This window comes from Macaca fascicularis, chromosome 10 (genome assembly GCF_037993035.2).
Source record: "Macaca fascicularis isolate 582-1 chromosome 10, T2T-MFA8v1.1".
Lineage (NCBI taxonomy): Eukaryota > Metazoa > Chordata > Mammalia > Primates > Cercopithecidae > Macaca > Macaca fascicularis.
This window is the reverse complement of record NC_088384.1, coordinates 74,128,200-74,151,343: the sequence shown is the minus strand read 5'-3', so window position 1 is coordinate 74,151,343 and position 23,144 is coordinate 74,128,200. Positions and strand designations below refer to the sequence as shown.

Sequence of the window (23,144 nt, the reverse complement as noted above, 5' to 3'; positions counted from 1 at the left end):
AATAGGCCACAAGGTTCTCAGCAATGATATTAACTACAGGTGTTCTGGCTTATTCATTTCTCTTCCTTCCTCAAAATATTCCAGTCAAATAAGCCTGCCTGTAAGATAAATCGGACTAATAATGAAAGACAAATTCTACGTGAGAATAGTACAATCAAGAGGCAGAATAGCTATAAAAATTAATGTCAGACACCTAGAATACAAGCACTCTAATGAAAGGTAATCTATTAACTGGTGCATAAACAAATACCAGATTTGTTACATGCATTTTTAAAACACTGATTGAGCAATTACTCTGTGCAAGGCATTGTCTCAAAGATTATACTTGTCGGGATGGGTACTATTCTACCAGCTGCTGCGCACACATCCCCACATCACAATGTCTGTGAATAAAGTTTTCTCTCACTTGTGCAAGGTTCAATGCAGATATTCCTGGTCCAATTGTTCTCTTTTGAGCAGTAACTCAATTTGAGTTCCTTTCACCTCAGAGTCCTTTGCCATGTAGAAAGGAAAGAGAGGGCTGGGCACGTTGGCTCATGCCTGTAATCCCAGCACTTTGGGATGCCGAAGCGGGTGGATCATTTGAGGTCAGGAGTTTGAGACCAGCCTGGCCAATAGGGTGAAAATCTCTCTCTACTAAAATGTACAAAAATCAGCCAGGCATGGGGGCAGGATTCTGCAATCCCAGCTACTCAGGAAGCTGAGGCAGGAGAATCGCTTGAACCTGGGAAGCAAAGGCTGCAGTGAGCTGAGATTGCACCACTATACTCCAGCCTGGGCGACAGAATGACTCTGTCAAAAAAAAAAAAAAAAAAAAAAGAACGAATGAAAAAGAAAAAAAAAAAAAGGAAAGAGAGAGTGTGTGCAGATAATCACTCAGGATGTTTTATGGTCAGACCGGGAAGGAAAAAAGCTCTTCACAGTCCAAACCTAGACCCAAGTACACCTAGAAAATGTCTCATAGCCATGAACCCAGAAAGAAACTCGATACTGGGATGGAGGTGATGGAGGTGGGGAGTTGGAGGATGCTCTGAAATGTTCTACCACAAAGGTGATCCCAATCAAGGTCTAGTGGGCAGACAGACATGCAGACACAAGTGCCCCAAGTGTCATAAAATCAATAATAAACATATGGATAGGGTGTTCTGGACACTCTGCTGAAGGAGGTAGGATTTTAAAAATTTTTATCAGCTATTGATACAATTTCGTAAATGTGCTTGAAACTTAATTGTTTTAGTCTATTAAATTTTTAATTATTTTTCCACAAAAATTGTAAGCCCGTGTTCCCTAACTCAAAAACAGAGCCCTGCTGGCAAGCCTGGTTTGGCAAGTGGAATCATAGAGCCGGGTGTTTATCAATACTCGTTATGTGTGCTTACTGGAACATAAACTCACCTGGAATGGGGATCTCTCAGCGTGAAGGGATTTTAATAGGATTCATTCATACATTTGTTCAACATTTTATAAAGACATCTGTCCCCAAAATTCAATTTACAATTTTTACAACATTTTACAAAGACTTTGATCTCCAAATCTCCATTTACAATTTCACAAGAATTTACATTCATTGCAAAGGTTTCTTTGCAGAGTTTTTTAAAGGTCATTTTTTTCCTTGGGTCCAAAACTGTTACTTTCAGATGAGAGGAGAGGCAGCTGAGGCTTACATGTGGAGACTGTGTGTGATGAAAGGGCAGGACACAGCGGCCCCGGATCCTAATTCAGACCAGCCTGCCTCTGGCAATAGGAAAGTCATTTGTTCCTGCGAGCCCATATCATAATCTGGCACAACTGGAGGTTAGAACCATCCTTAAAACTCTTTGGTTATGGGATTCTAGTTTGCCATCTTAATTTAGATATTCTATTTCGGCGCTGATTCTCCAGCCCTTTCCCTTTTAAGTGATCCTAATTAGAAAACACACAGGAGGATCCTTCCAGGATTTAAAGGCTGCTGGGATACCCTCTTTGATCTCCCATCTGAACTACCCTGTACGGTTATTGTTTCACGTTCCCCCCCCCCCACTCCCCCCGACCCGCACTCCAGTGACAATTATTGGCATTTTAGAGCCTAGAGATAGAAATAAGATGTCTGACAGGCCCGGCTGCCTACAAATCCAAAGCAAGTACCCCTCCAAACATCTCCCCTCTTCCCTCGCACCTCCCCCCACCCAAAAAAAACAAAAAACTGAAAAGGAAAAGATATAGCAGACTCTATGAACAGCTGCCAATTTATTAATAAGATGCTGGAGTTAGTTAGAATTTTAAAGACGCTTCAGGCATCTTTAAAGAGGCAGCAAGCCCTTCCTCTCCCGGGCACAAATAAGTCCAAGCAACAGACCCTACCTTAACCATCGCTATTTAAATTCTGCAAAGTGCCGCGGTGACCGGAGGAACCTTCCGAACCGAGCAAGGGTTTGCCTTAATATGGATAATACTTGGTTGAGATGCCTTGTGAGAACTCGAAAGCCGTTGAATTAAGAATCTTAAATCTTTCTAGGGCGCGGAGGAGGAAGGTAGGAAATTGGGGAGGGGAGAAGGGAGGCGTGCCGTCAAGAAAGTGTTGCTTATTTATTTAATTTCATTCACCAAAGGAGAATTCGGAGGCTCCATCCCGGAGGCACTGGCGTCCGGGACGCGGGAAGGGCTTGGAAATGTGCGAAGCGGATGTGTGCGAAGGCATGGACTAGGTCCTGGCTCGCAGGGAGGGAAGGGCTGGGCTGGCGCTGGGGAGGAGGAAGGGAGGGAACGGGTAGGAGGCGGGGAAGCGCAGTATAAAAGGCCCGGCCGGACGGAGAGTCCGCTACTCTGAGCCACTTGGGTAAGGCGGGAGGCCGAGCAAGATCTAGGAGGGAAGCGCGCGGTGCCACGGACGGACCCAGTTCGCTCTAGCATCCGACGCTAGGACTCTGCGCCCTCAGCCCCATCCCGGAGCCCTTCCATTCGCCAACCGCCCCCTGCAAAGCATGAGCCGCACGCGGGAGCCCGAGGCTGCAGCGCGGCCATGAGGTGGTGGCCCGGGATCGACGGCTGCGCGACGCCAGCCCCCAAATCCCCTCTGGTCGCGGCACCCCCGGGATAAGCCCCCTAGACGCAAGCCCGCTAGAGCCGAGATACATTCCCAGTTCCTGAGCGCCTGAGCCGCGGGCCCTGAGTCCCTGCAGCTTCCGGCCAACACCTGCGCCGGTCACCAGACGGACGCTCAGCGAGTTGGACTCCCCTCCCTTCACAGGCTCTACGGGGCGCCGCGGACCCGCGAACAGCCGCGCCCGGCTAGCGGGCGGCCCAGCAAGTGTCAAGACCCTTCGGAAGGATACTTTGGCACTCCTCTCCTCCCCCGACTGCTTCGGGCAGGGATCGCACGCAGACACCTGGCTTATCTGGCGCCCCCTCCGTTTTCCATCACTGCAACTCCAGCTCCATTTTGCAATAAAGGTTTCTAAAGCAGCCCAGGCACCATCCCACCCACCCACAGCCCCGAACCTCAGTGAGCACAGGGGCTCTACCCGCGCCCCCCACAGCGACCTCGGCAGTGGGCACTTGGTACAGCCCGGCAGGCGGACGCAGACGCCGAGGGCGCCCCGGCTACCCCCAAACCGTGCCAACCTCGGTGTGCCCGGGGCCCCCATCTGGAACCGGCCCTCCCCGGGACTCTGTGTGCGGGGCGGCGCGGCAGGCGGCCCCGAGGAGCGCGGAGAGTAGTGGAGGTGGCTTGCCGGGTGAGTGGCTCGGAGCGGCGAGGGCGGGGAAGCCAAGCGTGGAGGTAACTCCCGGCCGCAGCTGAAGCCCTCCTCCTCCTCCTCCTCCTCCTCTTCCTCCTCCTCTCCTCCTCCTCCTCCTCCCCGCGCTCCTCTGGCGGCCTCTCCCGCTCCAGCTGCGGCGCCGCGGCCACATCTGGGGCGCCCATGTGCGCTCGGGGGCTCGGCTGCGCCCGCCCCGCCGCCGACCCCGCAGCCCCCTGCCAGCAGGGTGGCCTCCGGCCCGGTCCGGGTCCCAGGCAGCCCCGGGACCCAGTTTTCGCCGCCGCCGCCGCCAGGCAGCGCCGGGGCTTGCTCCGCAGCCGGCTTGGACACCCCCGGCCTCGCGGTGGCTCCGCCGTGGTGCGGCGGCGGCGGCGGCGGCGGCGGCGGCTCCTGCTCCCCCGGCCCCGCACGCCCCGCCGCGCCCTGCGCCAGCCCCGCAGGCCCGGGAAGCGGAGTCCTGGCGGGAGCCGAGGCGGGAGCAGTGCTGCCGGGCTCCCGGGCTCCTACTCCTCCTCCCCCGGCGCCGCCGCCGGCCGCCGCGCCGGGTCCTAAAGCCGCGCGTCTCAAGAGGATGGTGCGCCTGGCGGCCGAGCTGCTGCTGCTGCTGGGGCTGCTGCTGCTCACGCTGCACATCACCGTGCTGCGCGGCTCGGGAGCCGCCGACGGGCCCGACGCGGCCGCGGGCAACGCCAGCCGAGCCCAACTGCAGGTGAGTGCGCCGCCGGAGAGGGGCGTGCGCGGCTGCGGGGATGGTTTGTGGGGCGGGGGTGCTGAGCTAGTGCCTGGTGGATGCAAGGAGGCGGGTCCCCCGCCCCACCTAAGAGCAACTGTTTTGGTAGTAGTTTTGCCCGGGCCACTTGACTTAGGCAGAGGCGGAGCGGGGGCACGTGCCTGGAGGCTGCACCCGGCTTCCAACTCTGCCAGCTGCGCTCCTTCAGTTCTGTCGGTCACGGGTCAGGTGCAGAGTTGGTGAGGAGGTGGGAGGGAGCGAGGTCTGGGATGAGCAGAGGAAGTGTGGAGATATGCTTGCTTGGGGGTGCTACCAGTCTTTCGTTGCCCTTCGGAGGCTGAGTAATGTTACTCGAGGCTGGAGGGACGCAAGGAGACTTCACAGGATGATATCCGTGAAGTCTTTGGGAGAAAGAACTCCGGGAGTCTACCCCTTCAGGAAGCAATGCCAAAGGTCAGGACATAATTTCCCAAGGAGAATAGCCAGGCACCCCCTCCTCACCCTCAGGGTTCCCTTGCTTCCAGTGTTCCTCCAGAGGCCTCGCCTGAGGTCCCCCGGTTGCCCCCTTGGTCGTGGGGAAGGTGCAGTGAAGGCACTGGTAGTGATTTGGGCCAGTGTTACCTGGGGCTTTTAAACTCGTAGCAAAGTCTTTCTCCCAAGGATCTTCCCCTTTGAAGGTCGCTTTAGCAATGGGATTCTGTTTATCCATTTCAACTTTAGGGCAAGGGGAGGGCATAGTGGACGGTCAGACACAATGTGAGTTCTGACTTCTGAATAGAATTGCCCAGCTAGGCATTTCCTGCCGCTACCTTAGCACCTTTCCTTGAGTCTAGGGGTGGGACAACTGTAAACTTGGAGCATAGGCAAAAGTAAACAGGGATTTTCCCAGGAGGCAGAGGGGATTCTTTGGCTCCTAAAATCAGCTCAAACCAGGCGCAGTGGTTCACGCCTGTGATCCCAGCACTTTGGCAGGCAGAGGCGGGTGGATCACCTGAGGCCAGGAGTTGGAGACTATCCTGGCCAACATGGTGAAACCCCATCTCTACTAAAAATACAAAAATTAGCCGGGCGTGGTGGCGCAGCCTGTAGTCCCAGTTATTTGGGAGGCTAAGGCAAGAGAATTGCTTAAACCTGGGAGGTTGCAGTGAGCTGAGATCACGCCACTGCACTCCAGCCTAGGTGACAGAGCGAGACTCTGTCTCAAAAAAAAAACAAACAAATAAATAAAACGAAATAAGCATTGTTCATTGTTCCCAAAGGACTTTATAGTCATTGTCTTTGATAATTCACTTTTTACATCTTTATACAATTTGTAGCGAAACTTTACCGTAAGAGAAAACTCATAAAACACTTACATTGTGTTTACTATGTGCCACCGTTTTAAGTGCTTTACAGAATCTAACTCACTTAATTTAACCATAATCTTATGAGACATGGTACTGTTAATATAGCCCCTTTACAGATGCAAAAACTGAGGTATAGCAAGGTTAAAAAACTTGTCAAAGTTCAGACATTCCAAACTCTCGATTAACTACACCAAATTTTGTCTCTACCAGGATAGACTAAAGCAAGGTGATTATTACATGCAAGAACAAAACCAACAGTAGAAAAGTACACACCCCAAAGCTTAAAGTTGTTTTAACTTTGAGATATTTCTAAAAATGTCCTAACTTTGTGGGATCTCTCATCTTCTCCCGTGGAGAGCTAGGTACAGTGACAGACTGAGGGAATTTCTATGGGGAAGTTGAAGATGCCACTATCCTATAGACTGGGGCACCCACCAATCTAACACTGTAGGGATAATTCTTAATATCTTCAAGATTTCTGGAAGTTATATTTTATACATGATGCTTTTTTCCTCATGGACTCATGAAAAGCCATAGAAATGATGTTCTGTGGAAAAGTAAATTTGGCAGATTTCTTTATGAGGTGTTTGCTATCATTAGAATAACCCGGGGTTGGCCTTTTCCGCTTGAACAGTAAGGTAATGAGAGAAGCAGCTGGTGGAAGTGGCAGTTCTAAAAGGGAAGTGGACTGAATTCTCAAAAGGGGCTTTGGCTGAAGAACTGCCCCAAGAGGACAGAACAAATGGGGGACTTAGAAAGAGTTATGCTCCTAGAAATATCTGAGTCCCAAGTAGCTGCTAATCCACCAGCTTCAGCTTATCTTGTAATAGTGTTCGGTGATACTGTCCACTCAATGCACACACTTTTCCAAGCAGAATGATGAGTTTAGCAGTTCAGTTCATAATTTTGCTGTTTTGTAATTTGTTATTATAAAAGTTTTATACTCTTCCTGACCAAAGTTATTTCTTTGGCCCTCTGACTCTGCAAAGGTTTTATAAGTCAAATGAAGAATGTTCTGCCAAATGAGGAGGTCTGCAAAAGACATTTATTAGTCCATCATTTTCAGGCCCCAGAAAGTGAATTTGCCAGTAGCAGGTGTATTTGAAGACAAAACTGTGGACACTGTATTCTTTCTTTTTACCAGACATTTTAAACCCAAGTCTTAAACATCATCTAAATTTGTTGGTTCTATGCTGTCCTGAGCTACTAAAATCCTTCTTCATAATCAGAAAATTAATCAATCCATATACATCATTTTTATTGTTTTTGTCTCTGTGCACAACCTTCTAAAATATAAGGTTGTCTTAGAAATATGCAATGGTGGGCTTATTTACCCGAATTGTAGTATGTTTGGATTCATTTAAAAAGAGACACATTCTTATTTAAGGACATATCAAGGACACCCAATAAAGTAGTAAGAAAAGCAACAATAATAGCTAAGATTTATTAAGTGCCTTTTATGTGGCAGGCACTGTTCTTAGTGCTTTAGACATATTAGCTTTCTTAATCCTCACAAAAATCCCATGAATTGAGTACTATCATTATTCCTGTTTCAGATGGAGAAACTGAGGTTAGGTAATTTGCCCAAGGTTGCACAGCTAGAAGCTTCTTAATTTATTTTTGTTATTTTATAGTGGGGAGCTATTTGAAGCATACTTCTATTGCAAGTTCTGGATAAAGTCATACACTCGAGAGAGAAACACTTTTAACAATTTACATTTTCAAATGTATCTTGACATTCTTACTGTGTTAACTATGACATATATGTATATATATACACACATTATATATACATACATACACATACATGTATAAATATTATCTAAGTGTTTTTTGTAGTTTCAGCATACTAGGGGTTACATTTTTGACTCTTTGTATGACTGTCTCCCCTAGTATGCGCGAGTGTGCTCAAAACATTGATAGGTACAATGTTACGAGGTGGCAGTAAAGTGTTTTGAGTATACTATCCATATTGGTTAACTGGCTGATGAACATAAAAATGTTAAGTCTTTGAACTGTTTTCAGTATTTTTACATTATCTAGTAAGAAATTAGACAACTGTGTGCAATAGCTGCATTAAAATGCATGGAAACATCAACTTTTTTTTGCTTTTGACTCTTCTTTCATTAGAATAAGTATGTCTCATATTAATCAGATACTCAGATTAGTTCTTTCATATATATTTAATTAATGTTAATGAGAAAACATAGACATGGATATAGATATAGATATATAATAAAAGTAGTCTGGAAGACAAAATGTAGAATCCATAGGCAATAATAGCACTAATAAAGGTATCTCCTTTGTCTGAAATTCAAATGATTGCCTTTCCACTAAATCTCAGTCAGTTTTAGAATCATGAATTTCTATATATTTTTAGTAGTAAGCCAGAACTCGTTAAGGCAGTGAGATTTAAGCAAGTATTATAAAACACCAATTTGATTATTTTTACAGTAACATTAAAGCAAACCAAACTCTGGAATGTAGTAAAATGTCTCTGTTCTCTATTTCCTAACTATCATCTTTATGAGCACTTCCCATCTTTTATCCCTCTATTGCCTTCAATAAAACAGCTTAGCTTCTTGTATTCACTGCTTTGGATTTAGGAGTTCATCCAAGCTACTTACAGCAGTAGAAGCAAAAGCATAATTTATCTGTACTTAATACAAGAAAGTCAACAGCCATTTGTGTTTCTTATTTTGTGACTTACCTGCTCATTTTCCAGTTGGGCTGATTACTTTTACTGGATTTTTTTCTTTAAATGATGAACAATTGTCTCACCTAGCTATTGCTGCAGAATAACCCACCCTAAAATTTAGTGACTTAACAGAACCACCATTTTATTTCCTCATGAATTTGTATAACAGCACCTTGCTTGGGCTCAGCTGAGTGGTTCTTCTGGTGATTTCACCTGATATTACTCATGTAGCTGTAGTCATCTGTTGGCTTCATGTGGGCTAGGTGGTTCAAAAATACTTCACTCATTTGTCTGATAGTTGGTGCTTGCTGTCACCTAGGTTTGCTCTCCATATAATCTCTCATCCTTAAGGAGTCTAGCTCATATATCTTTACATGGTGGACTCAGAGCAGCAACAGAATAAAAGCAGAAATTGCAAGACGTCTGGATGAGTTTGCACATCATTTCAGCTGTATTCTATTAGCCAAACAAATCACGTGGTTACTTAGATTCTAGTGGATAGGAAATAGATTCCACGTCTTGATGGGAGGAGCAGCAAAGTCACATTAAAGAAGAGCATGTGAACAGGGAGGAATTGTAGGCATCTTTTTATCTTTGTTCTCCTAATTTTTGATTTACATTTTTAGAACCCGTAGTGCAAGGACATAAAGTGTCCTTTTTGGTGACTGTATTTTTATCAAGGTGGAATTCTTTATCTCTTTTATTGCCTTTAGTCTTGAATACTTTTTTGTGTCATATTAATATAACAATTTCTGCTCTTTCTTCCTTTTAGAATTTGTTTGGGTGTCTTTTACAACCTTTATTTTCAAACTTTTTTTGACTTTTATTTTTTTCAAATTTATTTATTTATTTTGAGATGGAATCTCACTCTGTCACCCAGGCTAGAGTGCAGTGGCACAATCTTGGCTCACTGCAAGCTCTGCCTCCCAGGTTCATGCCATTCTCCTGCCTCAGCCTCCCGAGTAGCTGGGACTACAGGCGCATGCCACCACTCCTGGCTAATTTTCTGTATTTTTAGTAGATACTGGATTTCACCGTGTTAGCTAAGATGGTCTCAATCTCCTGACCTCGTGATCTGCCCGCCTCGGCCTCCCAAAGTGCTGGGATTACAGGCGTGAGCCACCGCACCTAGCCCAACTTTTTAATTTAAATATATTTCTTATTAATAAGCTATAGCTAAATTATACTTGTTTATGCAAAGCATCAGTGGATTTAACCCATTTATATTTATTGTGATTATTGATAAATTAGAATTTTTTTCATTTTATTTGCTATTCTAACATTTTTATTTATTTTTATTTTTCCTCTCTCACTCTCACCTTCAATTTATTTATATCATCTTTGGCAAGAGGATTAGCCTCTCTATGTCTAAATTTTCTCATCTGTAAAATAGATATATAGCAACTATTTCTCAGTATTATTGTAAGGATTAGAACATTGAATGCATGCTAAATGTATTATTAGAGCTTGGCATTTAATCATTTGATAAGTATTTATTTATTTGTTTATTTAAATGGAGTCTTGCTCTGTTGCCCAGGCTGGAGTGCAATGGCATGATCTCAGCTCACTGTAACCTCCACCTCCCAGGCTCAAGTGATCCTGCCACCTCCACCTCCCAAGTAGCTGTGACTACAGGTGCTCACCACCATGCCCAGCTAAGTTTTGTATTTTTTGTACAGACAGGGTTTCACCATGTTGCCCAGGCAGGTCTCAAATCCTGGACTCAAGTGATCCACCTGCCTCAGCCTCCCAAAGAGTTGGGATTACAGGCATGAGCCACCACGCCTGGCCATTTGATAAGTATTTAAATATTACTTTTTAAAATTTTTATCAAGTTTTGAAAGTTATCTGTTCTATTTCTATTATGTTTAACATTTTAACAAACATAACTGAACTAACACTTTTCTATTAATGCTGAGAATCAACCATTATCTATAACCTAAACCCACCACATAAACAAGATTCTGACATGCTAGATGCAAGATTCTCTGTCTTGTCTGTATACTATCTCTAATTTTTTAATCTTCTGAAATTTTAGTGCTAGAATATTTCTTTTCATCTTTCTTTTTTCTTTCTTTTCTTTTAGTATGTCTATTTTAGGAATCAATTCTTACCAGTTTTATTATACTCCCAATAATTATTTAGACTTAATTCTAAGATTTACTGATTTATCTAGCTGCTGCCTTTTGAGATGGAGTCTAGCTCTGTTGCCCAGGCTGGAGTCCAGGAGTGCAGTGGTGTGATCTCGGCTCACTGCAACCTCCCTCTCCTGGGTTCAAGCGATTCTCGTGCCTCAGCCTCAAGTAGCTGGGATTACAGGTACCCGCCACTATGCCCAGCTAATTTTTGTATTTTTAGTAGAGACAGGGTTTCACCATGTTGGCCAGGCTGGTCTCGAGTAGATTTCTCTCTTTTATGATCTCAGGTGATCTGATCTCAGGTGATCTGCCTGTCCCGGCCTCCCAAAGTGCTGGGATTACAGGTGTTAGCCACTGTGTCTGGCCTGCTGCTGCTTCTTCAATCTCATACTTTCATCTTTTATTTTGCTAAAACACAGTTTCAAAAATTTTTTCAGAGACAATTTATTAATTATAAACTCTGTGAGAACCTATATCTTTAGACATATCTTTATTTGATTCTCAAAATTAAATGCTAATTTGGCAGTTGGCTGTCTTCTATCTTATTTCTCCCCTAAGAATTTTAAGCCATACAATTTAATTTTTTATACTATCTCATATTTCAGATGAGAAGCCTAATACCATTTCTTTGTAGGTGATTTTTAAAAAACTTGATGCTTTTGTGAGTTTTTCCTTTATTCATAATGTTCAGAAATTTTTACCAGGTTGTGTTTAGATTCAGGGCTTTAGCTGTTAGTCCTGTTCAGCATATGGTGAACCCTTTCATTCTGAAGTCCCAACTTTGTCTCCAGCTTGAAAAAATTTCTTTAGTTATATCTTTGGTATTTCCAATATCCCTGAACTCTTTTTCTGGAACTCCTGTTAGAGATTGAAACTAACATTGAGATTGAGATTTCAAGATCCATCTTTAATGTCTCTTAATTTTTCTTCTCATACTTTTATTTCTGCTTTTTAATTGTGTCTTATGTCTTGAGGCATTCTTCTGGCTATTTCAACCCCAGTGTCTTGTTTAGGAATATTTCATAACTGAACGCTCATAGTAAATATCAGATGCAAATGTCAAACTCAGCCACTCTGAAACCCAGGACTGAATGAAATGGCTCTACCACTTCCTGCCCTCAGCCTTTTCTCCTAACTTTTATAGCCTCTTTTCTCCCCTTCTTTTTCCTTCCCTTTCTTTCCTTTTTCTTCCTTTTTTATCTTCCTTTCCTTTTTCCTTATCTTTCTTCTCTTCTCTCTCTGCATTTTTTAAAGTTTTTTTTTTAAACTATATATAATTTACATACGATAAAATGGATGAATCTTAAAGGTTCAGTTTCATTTTTACAGTTGTATATGCCTATATAGTTATCACCAAAATTAGGATATAGAACATTCCCCATCACCCAGAAAGTCTTCCGGTGCACAATTGTAGGCAATTTACTCCTTCCAGAGGCAACCATTCTGGCTTCCATTACCATAGATTAGTTTCGCCTGTTCCAGACTTTCACATAAATGGAAATGTACTGTTTGCGTTTTTCTGTGTGCCTGGCTTCTTTCATTAAACATAGTTTTTGAGATTCATTTACTTTGTGTATATCAGTAGATTTCTCTCTTTTATTGCTAAACGATAATCCACTGTGTAACTCTATCACAATTTGTATATTCCCATCAATGGACGTTTGGTTTGTTTCCATTGCTTTGCATATTATGAGTAAGACCATGTTAGTATTTTTACACAAGCCTTTCTGTGGACCTATGTTTTCATTTCTTGTGAGTAAATTTCTAGTAGTAAGGCTGACTTAGTCTCTGTTCTTGATATTATTGTGGCAATTCTTCTAGGGAAACTGACTTTTTAGAGATCTCACTTTCCTTTTCTCAGCTCTGTAGTGCTTCACTTTCAATCGGTTGCCACTTGTTTCATATCTACCAGAAATCCCTCTCTCTCTTCTGTAGTTGGCCCTTCTTTCAGCTTTCCAATTCTGTTGTAGATTGACTCATATTTCTTCTACCTCCTCCATAGAATTAATAAATAGAAAAGAGGTAAATGCCACCTTGGTCAGCCACCTTGAGCTGAAACACTATAATTCTATTTCTTAATTTTATTTTCCTTTATATAAACCAAAATAAAGTTCTATCATTTGTGCTGCTCCTTCATTTATTCACTTCTACCCATAGTTTAAAAGGCATTAATCTTTGAGGTTTGGAGGCATCCTCAGATGTCTATGCATTTGGTCAAGAAGAATCTGTTTTGGTTTTAAACTTACAAAGCAAATAATCTCAATAACATTTTCCATATGTCATACAAGGGTTTTTAACAGCTCTTAATATCAGAACATTTTTCTTCTGATATGCCCATTAAATCCTTTATGCTACATGTTAATTTCTTGTTCACTTTGTTCACTTTTTTTTCTTCCCAGTGTTCATGAACAGGTGGCTGCATTCTTTTCAAGAAACTTCTCCTGCAGAACTTGAAGATTATTATGTAATAGCTCCTTTGTCATTTCCAAATTCCATTATCTCAGTTTCTTTAACTTGTCTTCACTAGTCTTATTGTAAAACATTTTAGTGCTTTCTGTGGTTCTATTATGTTTCTCTCATCTTCTGAGAGCATCTGTCTTTTGCAACCCTTGGCTTAGGGTTTACAAATTTTACCCTTTATAAATGTTATGATTTGTAAAGAAAAGGATGACAATGAAGCCCCTTTCCCCAATGATAGCTAAGAGTGTCCCTCTGTCTCTACTCATCCCCCAAAGAAAGGAGATCATTTAGAGATGGGATGGGGGTGTCGGTTTAGTGCCCAGATTATATGTAGTGGGTTCAAACAAACAGCAAGGGAATGTGTTGTAGAAAATAAAAAAGAAAAGAACAAAAAAACTTCACTTTGCATGTTATTTAAACCTTATACAATTCCTTTTTATAAGAATTATGAGAAACTGTGAACATAAATACATAAAACTTAATTTATTTCCTTCTGTGGCTTATTAGTCAAGAGTTTAGATCACGTCCAGTGCTGACAAAACCAATATGCTTCTTATGCCCAGTGTTTCTCTTGGGACTAAACACTCACTGCCCACTGTGGTCCCTGTCTTGATAATGTACCCTTCTGGCTCTTTCTCTTCCCTGCCTGCCTTCCTCTTCCCCTACCAGAGATTTCTGGGGTCATCTCTCAAATAAATTACTTGTTCTTTGTCTCAGGGTCTGCTTCTGGGAAAACCCACACTAAATGAACCACACCCAAATGGTAGTCATGATGATAATGGATACTCCTCTAGGTAGTAACAATATAGGAAGTCTCCAAAAAGGTAACAGAGCAGAGTTTCCATGAGGCACCTGCTTGTTGTTGTCATTAACAGCAAGGAAGTCTGTTAGCCTCAGAGAGATGCGCTGCAGGCAGCAAAAGAACCAGCTATCCCATGCACTCCCAGAGCAGTCAGGAAGAGGGAAATTCCAAAATTGCAGAGATGGGCTGCAAAAGTCACGCCCAGGCAAAGCCTACAAATTCTTGGTGTTTAGAGATCTAGTGGGTCCTTTTTCTCCTGAGATGCTGATCCCATGGTCCTTTACTATGTTAGGTGGGAGGATGAGTGACAATGGGGAGGCCTCAGAGGCATGTGGGATTGTCCTGTAATGCCTGAAATAAGCAGAGGCCAAGGTGCCTTGACACAAATAGCTTAGCATCAACTCCCTAAGCACAGACCAGCATGTGTCCCTGGAAAGTTATCTTTGTAAACCGAGTAGAAGTAAAAACAGTAGGTTAACTACCCCTTCTTCCTGTTGGCCTGACTCATGCACATTTCAGTAAACCCAATCATCTTGCACAGAGCACTCTCCATGGCTGACACACATCCATTAGACAGCAACACCCGCATTCTCCATGGAAGAGATAGTACTGTGTGGTTCATGGAATAGAAGAGTTCTGTCTTCAAGTTTGGGTCTCTGAGCTGCCCAATTTGCAGTTTTGAGTACCACAGTCACCAGATATTCAAGAGCAGTGACCTGGAAAAGGTCAGGTAGACTTTGAATGCAATGGGCCATTGATGTCTTCTGGACACCACTTATCTATTTTCAAAAATAACAAAATATGTCCAAAATCTATATGAAGAATGCAGAGAAGCTGGAAATGGTCATAGCCCACCCCAGTGTTAACTTCCTCTCACAAGCGTCCGGATAGAATATTTTCACCAAGGACAAAGAAACAAATAGTCGACATGCCTTGCCTCACAGGTAACCCTGGGAGATAGCAGTGAGGACAGGAGGAGAAGAGTGGCAGTCATTTTATTATTATTTTTTTAAAATACAGCTTTGTCAAAGTGCAATTAACAACTAATAAACTGTACATATTTAAATGAAAAATGTGACAATACTGACACCTGTAAAACCATCACCATAGTCAAGATGATGAATAAATCTACCATCTGAAAAGTTTCCTTGTGCTCCTCTGTGAGCTTCAGCAGTCTCCGGGCAACCACTGATCTGCCTTCTCTCACTGCAGATTAGTGTTGGATTTCCTAGACTTTTATATATGTGGAATACAGAATGCATAGCATTGCATGATATGGCTTCTTTGCTCACCATAATAATTTTGAGATTCATTCACGTTGTTTTGTGCATAGAGAACTTGTTCGTTTTTATTACCAATTAATATTCTATTGTGTGGATATACCACAATATGCTTACCCATTGACTCATTTAGGTTATTTCCTATTTGGCAACTATTAAACATGCTGTGAACATTCGGGTATAAGCATTTGTGTGAACATTTGCTTTCATTTCTCTTGGGTGAATACTTTGGAACAGAATGGTTGGATCATATAGCAGTTGTATGTGTAGCTTATTAAGAAATTCTGGAACTCTTTTTGGTGCACTCACATAAAGTGTTTAGGATCTACAACAATCAAGGTACTTCCTTGGAAAACTTCACGGAATTTGAAGGTTGAATCCCAGGATGCTATTTTTCTATAGTTAAAATATAAATGTGTGAACTACAGGATATTATGAAATACTGAAAGAAGGAGAGAAGACCCTGTCTCCTTAGAAAGAATTCTCCTTTCTTTTCAGAATGCCCAAAGTAGTCTCATGGGTCTCAATTCTCCAAGTGATGGTGGTGACATCGATTATAGTGACCATCATGGTGGGGGTTGTGAAAAGAAAATTAGATGCTGAACCAAAAAAAAAAAAAAAACAGGCTAGAAAAGTGTCCAGAAGAAAACTCTGCTTCTCCCATATCCTGCTGTCCAATATTCCTTGATTCTCTTGCCCCATTCCTAGTCCCCATGAGTGGAAATTTAAAAACCAGAAATGGATTTTGTATCTTCTGCCTGGGGCCTCAATTACATTGTGACATAGAAACATAGAAACATGGATTTTGAGCTCAAAATGAATTGGAAGCCAGGTTTATTGCTGGGAATCTTCAAATTTCAGGGAGTAGAAAGAGCAAAAATAAAAATGGAGATTCCCGCTGGGCGCGGTAGCTCATGCCTGTAATCCCAGCACTTTGGGAAGCCAAGGCAGGCAGATCACCTGAGGTTAGGAGTTTGAGACCAGCCTGACCAACATGGAGAAACCCTGTCTCTACTGAAAATACAAAATTAGCTGGGCGTGGTGGTGCATGCCTGTAATCCCAGCTACTCAGGAGGCTGAGGCAGGAGAATTGCTTCAACCAGGGAGTTGGAGGTTGCAGTGAGCCACGATTGTGCCATTGCATTCCTGCCTGGGCAACAAGAGTGAAACTTGATCTCAAAAAAAAAAAAAAAAAGGAGATCCCATTAGATGTTCCTAATTCTTGGCCCAAGAAATGAATTGAGGAAATTCTGACCTTCTGGGCACATGAGACATAGGAGAGCACAGATTGTTAGTGACTCACATAGGATTCTCATTATGAGGGAAAATATTGTCCTTCTCTTACATATAAGGTAACCCATCCATTGCCCAAATGTTCACTAGGTGCGTTCATGGCCCAGAGATAGACAAGAAGCTCAGAATGGCTTCTCAGCCCTTGCGCCCGGAATGTGGCCTACAGACCACCAGCATTAGCATCTCCTGAAAGCTTGTTGTAAAATAAGAGTCTTAAGCCATGCCCAGAACTACTGAATTAGAATCTGCATTTTAAAAATGTTTATTTATATATATTTGGGGAGTACAGGTGCAGGTTTCTTAGGTGCGTATATTGCGTAGTAGTGAAGTCTGGGCTTTTAGTGTACTCATCACCTGAGTAGTGAACATCGTACCCAATGAGTAATTTTTCAGCCCTCATCCCCTCCACCTCCCACCTTTTGGAGTCTCCCATGTCTGATTACTCTTTGTATGTCCGTGTATGCCCATTGTTTAGCCCCCACTTATAAGGGAGAACATGTGGTGTTCGACTTTCTGTTTCTGAGTTATTTCGCTTAGCATAATAGCCTCTGGTACCAGCCATGTTGCTGCAAGAGACATGACTTCATTCTTTTTTATGTCTGAGTAGTATTCCATGGTATATTTCTTTACCCAATCTTCCACTGATGAACACTTAATTCCATGTATTTGCTATTGTGAATAGTGCTGTGATAAACAGATGAGTGCAGGTATCTTTTTGATATATTGATTTCTCTCCCTTTGGGTATATACTCAGAAGTGGGATTGCTGGATTGAATGGTAGTTCTATTTTTGGTATTTTGAGAAATCTCCATACTGTTTTCTATAAAGGTTATGCTTATTTATATTCCCATCAACAGTGTATAAGTGTGCCCTTTTATCCACGTCCTCGCCAACATATGTTGTTTTTAGACTTTTTAACAATAGCCATTCTGACTTGTGTAAAATGGTATCTCATTGTGGTTTTAATTTTTTTATTTATCTGATAATTAGTTATGTAAAGCATTTTTTCATATGTTTGTTGTCCTCTTGTATGTCTTCTTTTGAAAAATGCCTGTTCATGTCCTTTGTCCACTTTTTAACGAGGTCATTTGGTTTTTTCTTGCTGAGTTGTTTGAGTTCCTTTTAGATTCTGTATGTTAGCCCTTTGTCAGATGCATAGTTTGCAAAATTTTTTTGTACAGAATCTGTATTTTGACAAGGTCACCAGGTTAATCATCTGCAGGTCATGGTTTGAGAAACACTGGTCTACATGCATGTTTTTCTTACAAGTTGCAGGTCCCAGAAAGCACTTAATACAGGTCCTGTGTTATCCAACTATTGCCTAATAATGCAGTAGGACAACTACTACAAATCTCAGTGGTCTGCAGTTATAAGCATGTACTCTCACACTCAGGGGTCTGTGGGTCAGCTGAGGTTCAGTAGATCTAGGCAGGGCATGGCTTTAAGCTATGGATTGGGTCTAGGTTTACGCCATGGGTCTCCCATTCTTTTGTGACCAGCAGGTTACCTGCCACACATTTCTCTCATGGTGATGGGATTATATCTCAGTCATGACTGTTACCATTTCATCAGCCAAAACAAGTCACAAGATCCAACAGACTAGCCAAAAAGTGGTCATGGGCTTTGGAGTTGTTTTGATTCCAGTTCTGCTCCTCAGTTAAGTCTCTGCCCCTAAGCAAAATCCTTACACTTCTCTACATCTCTGTGCCCATTCAGTAAAATGGGATAAGAATAGTGACATCACCAGGGCTGTGTTGGGAAGCTGCTCAGCCTGACTCCAGGGCCAGAGTCAGGCCAAGAGGGAGGGTGAGTCCCAGAGGGCCCTGCCACTGAGAAGTTAGAGCTAGAGAAAGCTCCCACATGTCATTCTGTGGGTTGCTGTGGCAGCACATGATTCAGCCCCCACCAAGGGTTGTTTCTGAGTCAAGAAACACACGCCCATCTCTTTCCATCTTTTTTCGGAAGGGTTGCCCTTTCACTGCTTACAAATTGTGTGCTACATAGTAGGAACTGTGCCTGCAAATACGTTATTCATCACTCATGGGGCTTGGACAATTTGAGCCTGTGACCACTTTCCCTGATGAAAGGGCACTGTTTCCTACCTTCCTTCCCCAGATGCAACAAGAGAAACAGAACATGCCTGGGGACAGGAGTTCCACAGGCTCTGTGCATTGTATATTGTACTTCTTTTTTTTTTTTTTTTTTTTTTTTGAGATGGAGTCCCATTGTGTCACCGAGGCTGGAGTGCTGCGGCACAATCTTGACTCACTGCAACCTCCACCTCCCGGATTCAAGCAAGTCTACTGCCACAGCTTCCTGAGTAGCTGGGATTACAGGCACCCACCACCATGCACGGCTAATTTTTGTATTTTTAGTAGAGACAGGGTTTCACCATGTTGGCCAGGATGGTCTTGATCTCTTAATCTTGTGATCCACCTGCCTCGGGCTCCCAAAGTGCTGGGATTACAGGCGTGAGCCACCGTGCCCGTCTCGGCCATACTTCTAACAAGGACCTGCTCAGAGTTAAAATTCTTGGGAGTGATACAGTAGAAGACAATTATGTTAACAAACTTCTCACCTTTCAAACTAACGCTGGGATATTCATTGAGTTAGCACGGAAAGACTGGCCCCCATGATTCAATTGCTTCCCCCTGGGTCCCTCCCACAAAACATGGGAATTCTGGGAGAAACAATTCAGTTGAGATTTGAGTGGGGACAAAGCCAAACGGTATCATTCCACCCCTGACCCCTCCAAATTTCATGTCCTCACATTTCAAAATCAATCATGCCTTCCCAACAGTCCCCCAAAGTCTTAATTTATTTCAGAATTAATCCAAAAGTCCACAGTCCAAAGTCTCATCTGAGACAAGGCAAGTCCCTTCTGCCTATGAGCCTGTAAAATCAAAAGCAAGCTAGTTATTTCCTAGATATGATGGGGGTACAGGTATTGGGTAAATACAGTCATTCCAAATGGGAGAAATTGGCCAAAACAAAGGGATTACAGGGCCCAGGCCAAGTCTGAAATCCAGCAGGGCAGTTAAATTTTAAAGCTCCAAAATGGTCCCCTTTGACTCCATGTCTCACATCCAGGTCACGCTTATGCAAGAGGTGGGTTCCCATGGTCTTAGGCAGCTCTGCCCCTGTGGCTTTTCAGGGTCAGCCTCCCTCCAGCTGCTTTCAGGGACTGGCGTTGAGTGTCTGCGACTTTTCCAGGCACATGGTGCAAGCTGTCGGTAGATCTACCATTCTGGGTTCTGGAGGACAGTGGCTCTCTTCTCACAGCTCCACTAGGCAGCGCCCAAGTAGGGACTCCGTGTGGGGGCTCCGACCCCACATTTCCCTTCTGCACTGCCCTAGAAAAGGTTCTCCATGAGGACCCTGCCCCTGCAGCACACATGAGGTCCCTCCCACAACACATGAGAATTCTGGGAGATACAATTCAATTGAGATTTGAATGGGGACACAGCCGACATATCAACATGCCCCTGACCCAGCAATTCCACCCGAGTATGTGCCCAACAGAAATCTATTCACTAATGCACTCAAAGACCTAAAAAAGAATGTTCATAGCAGCACTGTTTAAAACGGTCCCAACCTGGAAACAACCCCAATGCCATCAACAGAATAGATAATAAGATAGTTAAGTGTACACAGTGGGAAGGAACAAATGACAGCTACGTGCAACATGCACAATTTCACAAATGTAATGTTGAGTGAAGGAAACCAGGCACAGTAAAGTACGTGCTGGATAATTCTGTTTAGGTGAAGTTCCAAACCAGGAAAAAGGAACCTGTGCTGTTGGAAGAGTTACCTTTGTCAAGGAAGTGATGAAAAGGGAGTCCAAGGAGGGCAGCTAGGGCACTGGTGATGTTTTGCCTCTTGATCTAGGCATTGGTTACATAGGTGTCTTCAGTTTGTGAAATCTTATTGAGCTGTAGAGTTACATATGTGTATATTTCTGTAGGAATATCATACTTCAATTTTAGTAAAAGAGTAAAGAACGCAGCAGGCAGGGTACATGGTGTAGAAGAGATGGCTGGTTTTCACTGGGAAAGATGACCCACAGCCCTGGAATTCACTCTCTGGGCTCCCTGATGTGTGTGCTATCCCGCAGATTGTTCTCCAAATTGGAATGAATGCAGGCTAGTTTCAGTATTACGGGGGTGCTCCTCTGCCTCAGGTCCCAGTGCCATTGTTACAACATCAAAGACCAACTGCTGGCTGAGATGCAGTCCATATGAAAAGAGTGACCAGCAAATTTACTGCTTGACTTCATTCCCTTTAAAAGGAATTGGCTCCATGGTCCTCCTTCAAAGCTCAATTGTAGACATATATCTTCTTTATAGGACATCGTTTACAATAAAGAGGAGCAATAACTTAAAATTTTAAAAAAAGAATACCTTTGAGAGCACTGTGAGATGGACATTCCATTTCATAAACATCACTGTGGTTACATTGCCCAAACATTCCCAGAAGTCCAGCCATGGGCCTGCGAGCCTTCTACTGGACATGGTGACTTTTGGGGACTAATTTGAAGTATATTTTTATGCTCCAGCCCTTTCCCTAGGCTCTGAAAGTTCTGGAGAAGGTCATTAATGAGAGGCAACCTACTTCAAACCAGAAGGCCACCTCACTAAAATCAGGCAAAATGGCAAAATCCATAGCCCATCACTCATTAACTTATTTGGAGCTGCCCTTCAGTGGAGTAAACATTTTTTAAGGGTTGGGGCCAAATTAAACTCCTGGATCAATTATACGTGGTTCCCCAATACCCACATGGACATCACTCCACATAATTCCAGTGTGAAAATGTTACAGACTTACTAGCATTTCCAGATACTGGAACTCAACTAGAAAACAGCAAAGTTGTTTTTATGCCTGTCAGAAAATGAAGAATGTTATTAACTTTCCAAGAAAGAAGAAAGTAAAATTATAACATACAGGAAGTTTTTGGCTTCACATGGAGTCTGACCCAGCTGTGAAAGTCACATCTACAATCAAAATGACCAGCCTCCTGAAAACTGACCAATCCAGAATAATCCTCTCAAGTTCACTCATGATAGCAGTTGATCAGCCCATAGGGGATACGACGTTCTAAAGAGTGGTCAAGTCATCCATTTCTGTTTAACCCATTACTCCTGAAAAGGTTCAGCTCTCCACACTTTGCTGGAAAAAGGCTAACAACTCAGTGCATCCCTCCCTCTCTGCTCCCCTCACTGGTACATTCAGGAAGACACGAACCAGGTGAGACAACTGAGAGCTCCTTACTGAGAGTGTGAAGTGTGATAGCGGCACAACACACAATTCTGAAGACATCATGAAATGAGATAAATCTGGGGAATCCACATCAATTAGAAAAAAACTGGAAACATTTGAAGACGCGTTGGGATCACAAAGAGAGTGAATGTAAACATTGAACAGCAGGTATTAAATAGAAATAATGAAAGGCAGGTTCTTAGGAAAAAATATATGGCAGACTAGGTATTCAAAGTTGTGTTCCAGGTTCTCCCCAGGGAATCATTGCCCTGAAGCTCTGTCTGGTGTGGTTCTCTCATGCCCCACAGTGGTTCTTTTACTTCTTATTCACCAAGGCCAGGATTAATGCTAAGGTCTGGACTAACCCAATAATGGACATGAATGGCCTTGGCCTTAAATTTTCAGGGGTCCATCTGCAGGTTCCTCCCTGAGATCTGAGAAGGTTTTTACTTACTTCTTTCATTTTAAGGTGAATGCTAGTAGGGGAATTATTGTGGTGTGCCCCAAGAAGGTTCTGTGTCTTGGTCCTGACAATCTACGTAAAGTACCTTTTGTGCCACCAGGATACATGGGCACATGACAGGCACTCACATACACAAGGGTCACTGCACATGGCTGCAGGAATGCCCAGGTTGGACCGGGGCTTCATCTGTGCTCCAACCCGCCTACACTCCATGGTGAGGCACTCTGCTTAGAAGGCAGGTTGCAGACACTCCGCAAATTCTAGAATGTTGTTGTTGGCAAGATAGTCAAGCCCCAATGTCTCATTTCATTGACAAATAATCTAAAACCTGGAGAAATTAAAAGATTTGGCTAAGACCATACCATTCATTCATCCTAGTGCCAGCCAGTACCAGACTCCAAAGCAAGTCATCTTTCATGAACCACACAACCCCCTATTCCTGAACATCTGTAAAAGTTTTTATAGCCCCGCTTAGCTGAAGAGAATTAGAGTAAATGTACATCTAAAGTGCTGGGGTCCTGCTACATGGTGGTTGCTGTTAGGTTGTTACAGGAGCAGAAAAGTAATTAAATGGACATGAATTTTCTCTTTTATTTAATATACAACCAAACAGCAGTCAGGCAAATGAAATAATGTACTTATAAGCATTGAGCACTGCCCAGCCACATAGTTAGCATTCTACAATTCCATTCATTCATTCAGCACTTTCCTATCACGTGGTTGTGATGAGCAGATATTGTGCTAGGCACTGGAGATTCAATAGAGAACAAGCTTGTGTTCTAGAAAGAAAACTGACAATAATTGATTCATAATAAAGAAATTATTATAGATTGTGATAGGTGCTTAGCAGGACATAAACAGGGAGCAAAAGACAGGGAATAACTGAGAGTTCCTACTAAAAGAGAGTGGTCAAGGAAGGACTTGAGGGAAAAGTGACACTT

The 23,144-nt window shown here is 43.2% G+C and overlaps 2 protein-coding genes across 2 annotated transcripts in view; one reads left to right on the top strand and one right to left on the bottom strand.

The window, feature by feature from the left end:
• The window catches only part of TASP1 (taspase 1), a 443,904-nt gene that overhangs the window by 12,697 nt on the left and 408,063 nt on the right, over positions 1–23,144 (bottom strand). The window lies entirely within an intron of this gene.
• ISM1 (isthmin 1) overlaps positions 2,800–23,144 on the top strand; it is a 78,898-nt gene continuing 58,553 nt past the window's right edge. Inside the window, exon 1 of the mRNA XM_045362487.2 lies at positions 2,800–4,446. Coding sequence (XP_045218422.2) covers positions 4,309–4,446 — 138 coding nt within the window. The 5' untranslated portion in view covers positions 2,800–4,308. The remainder of the gene's footprint in view (positions 4,447–23,144) is intronic.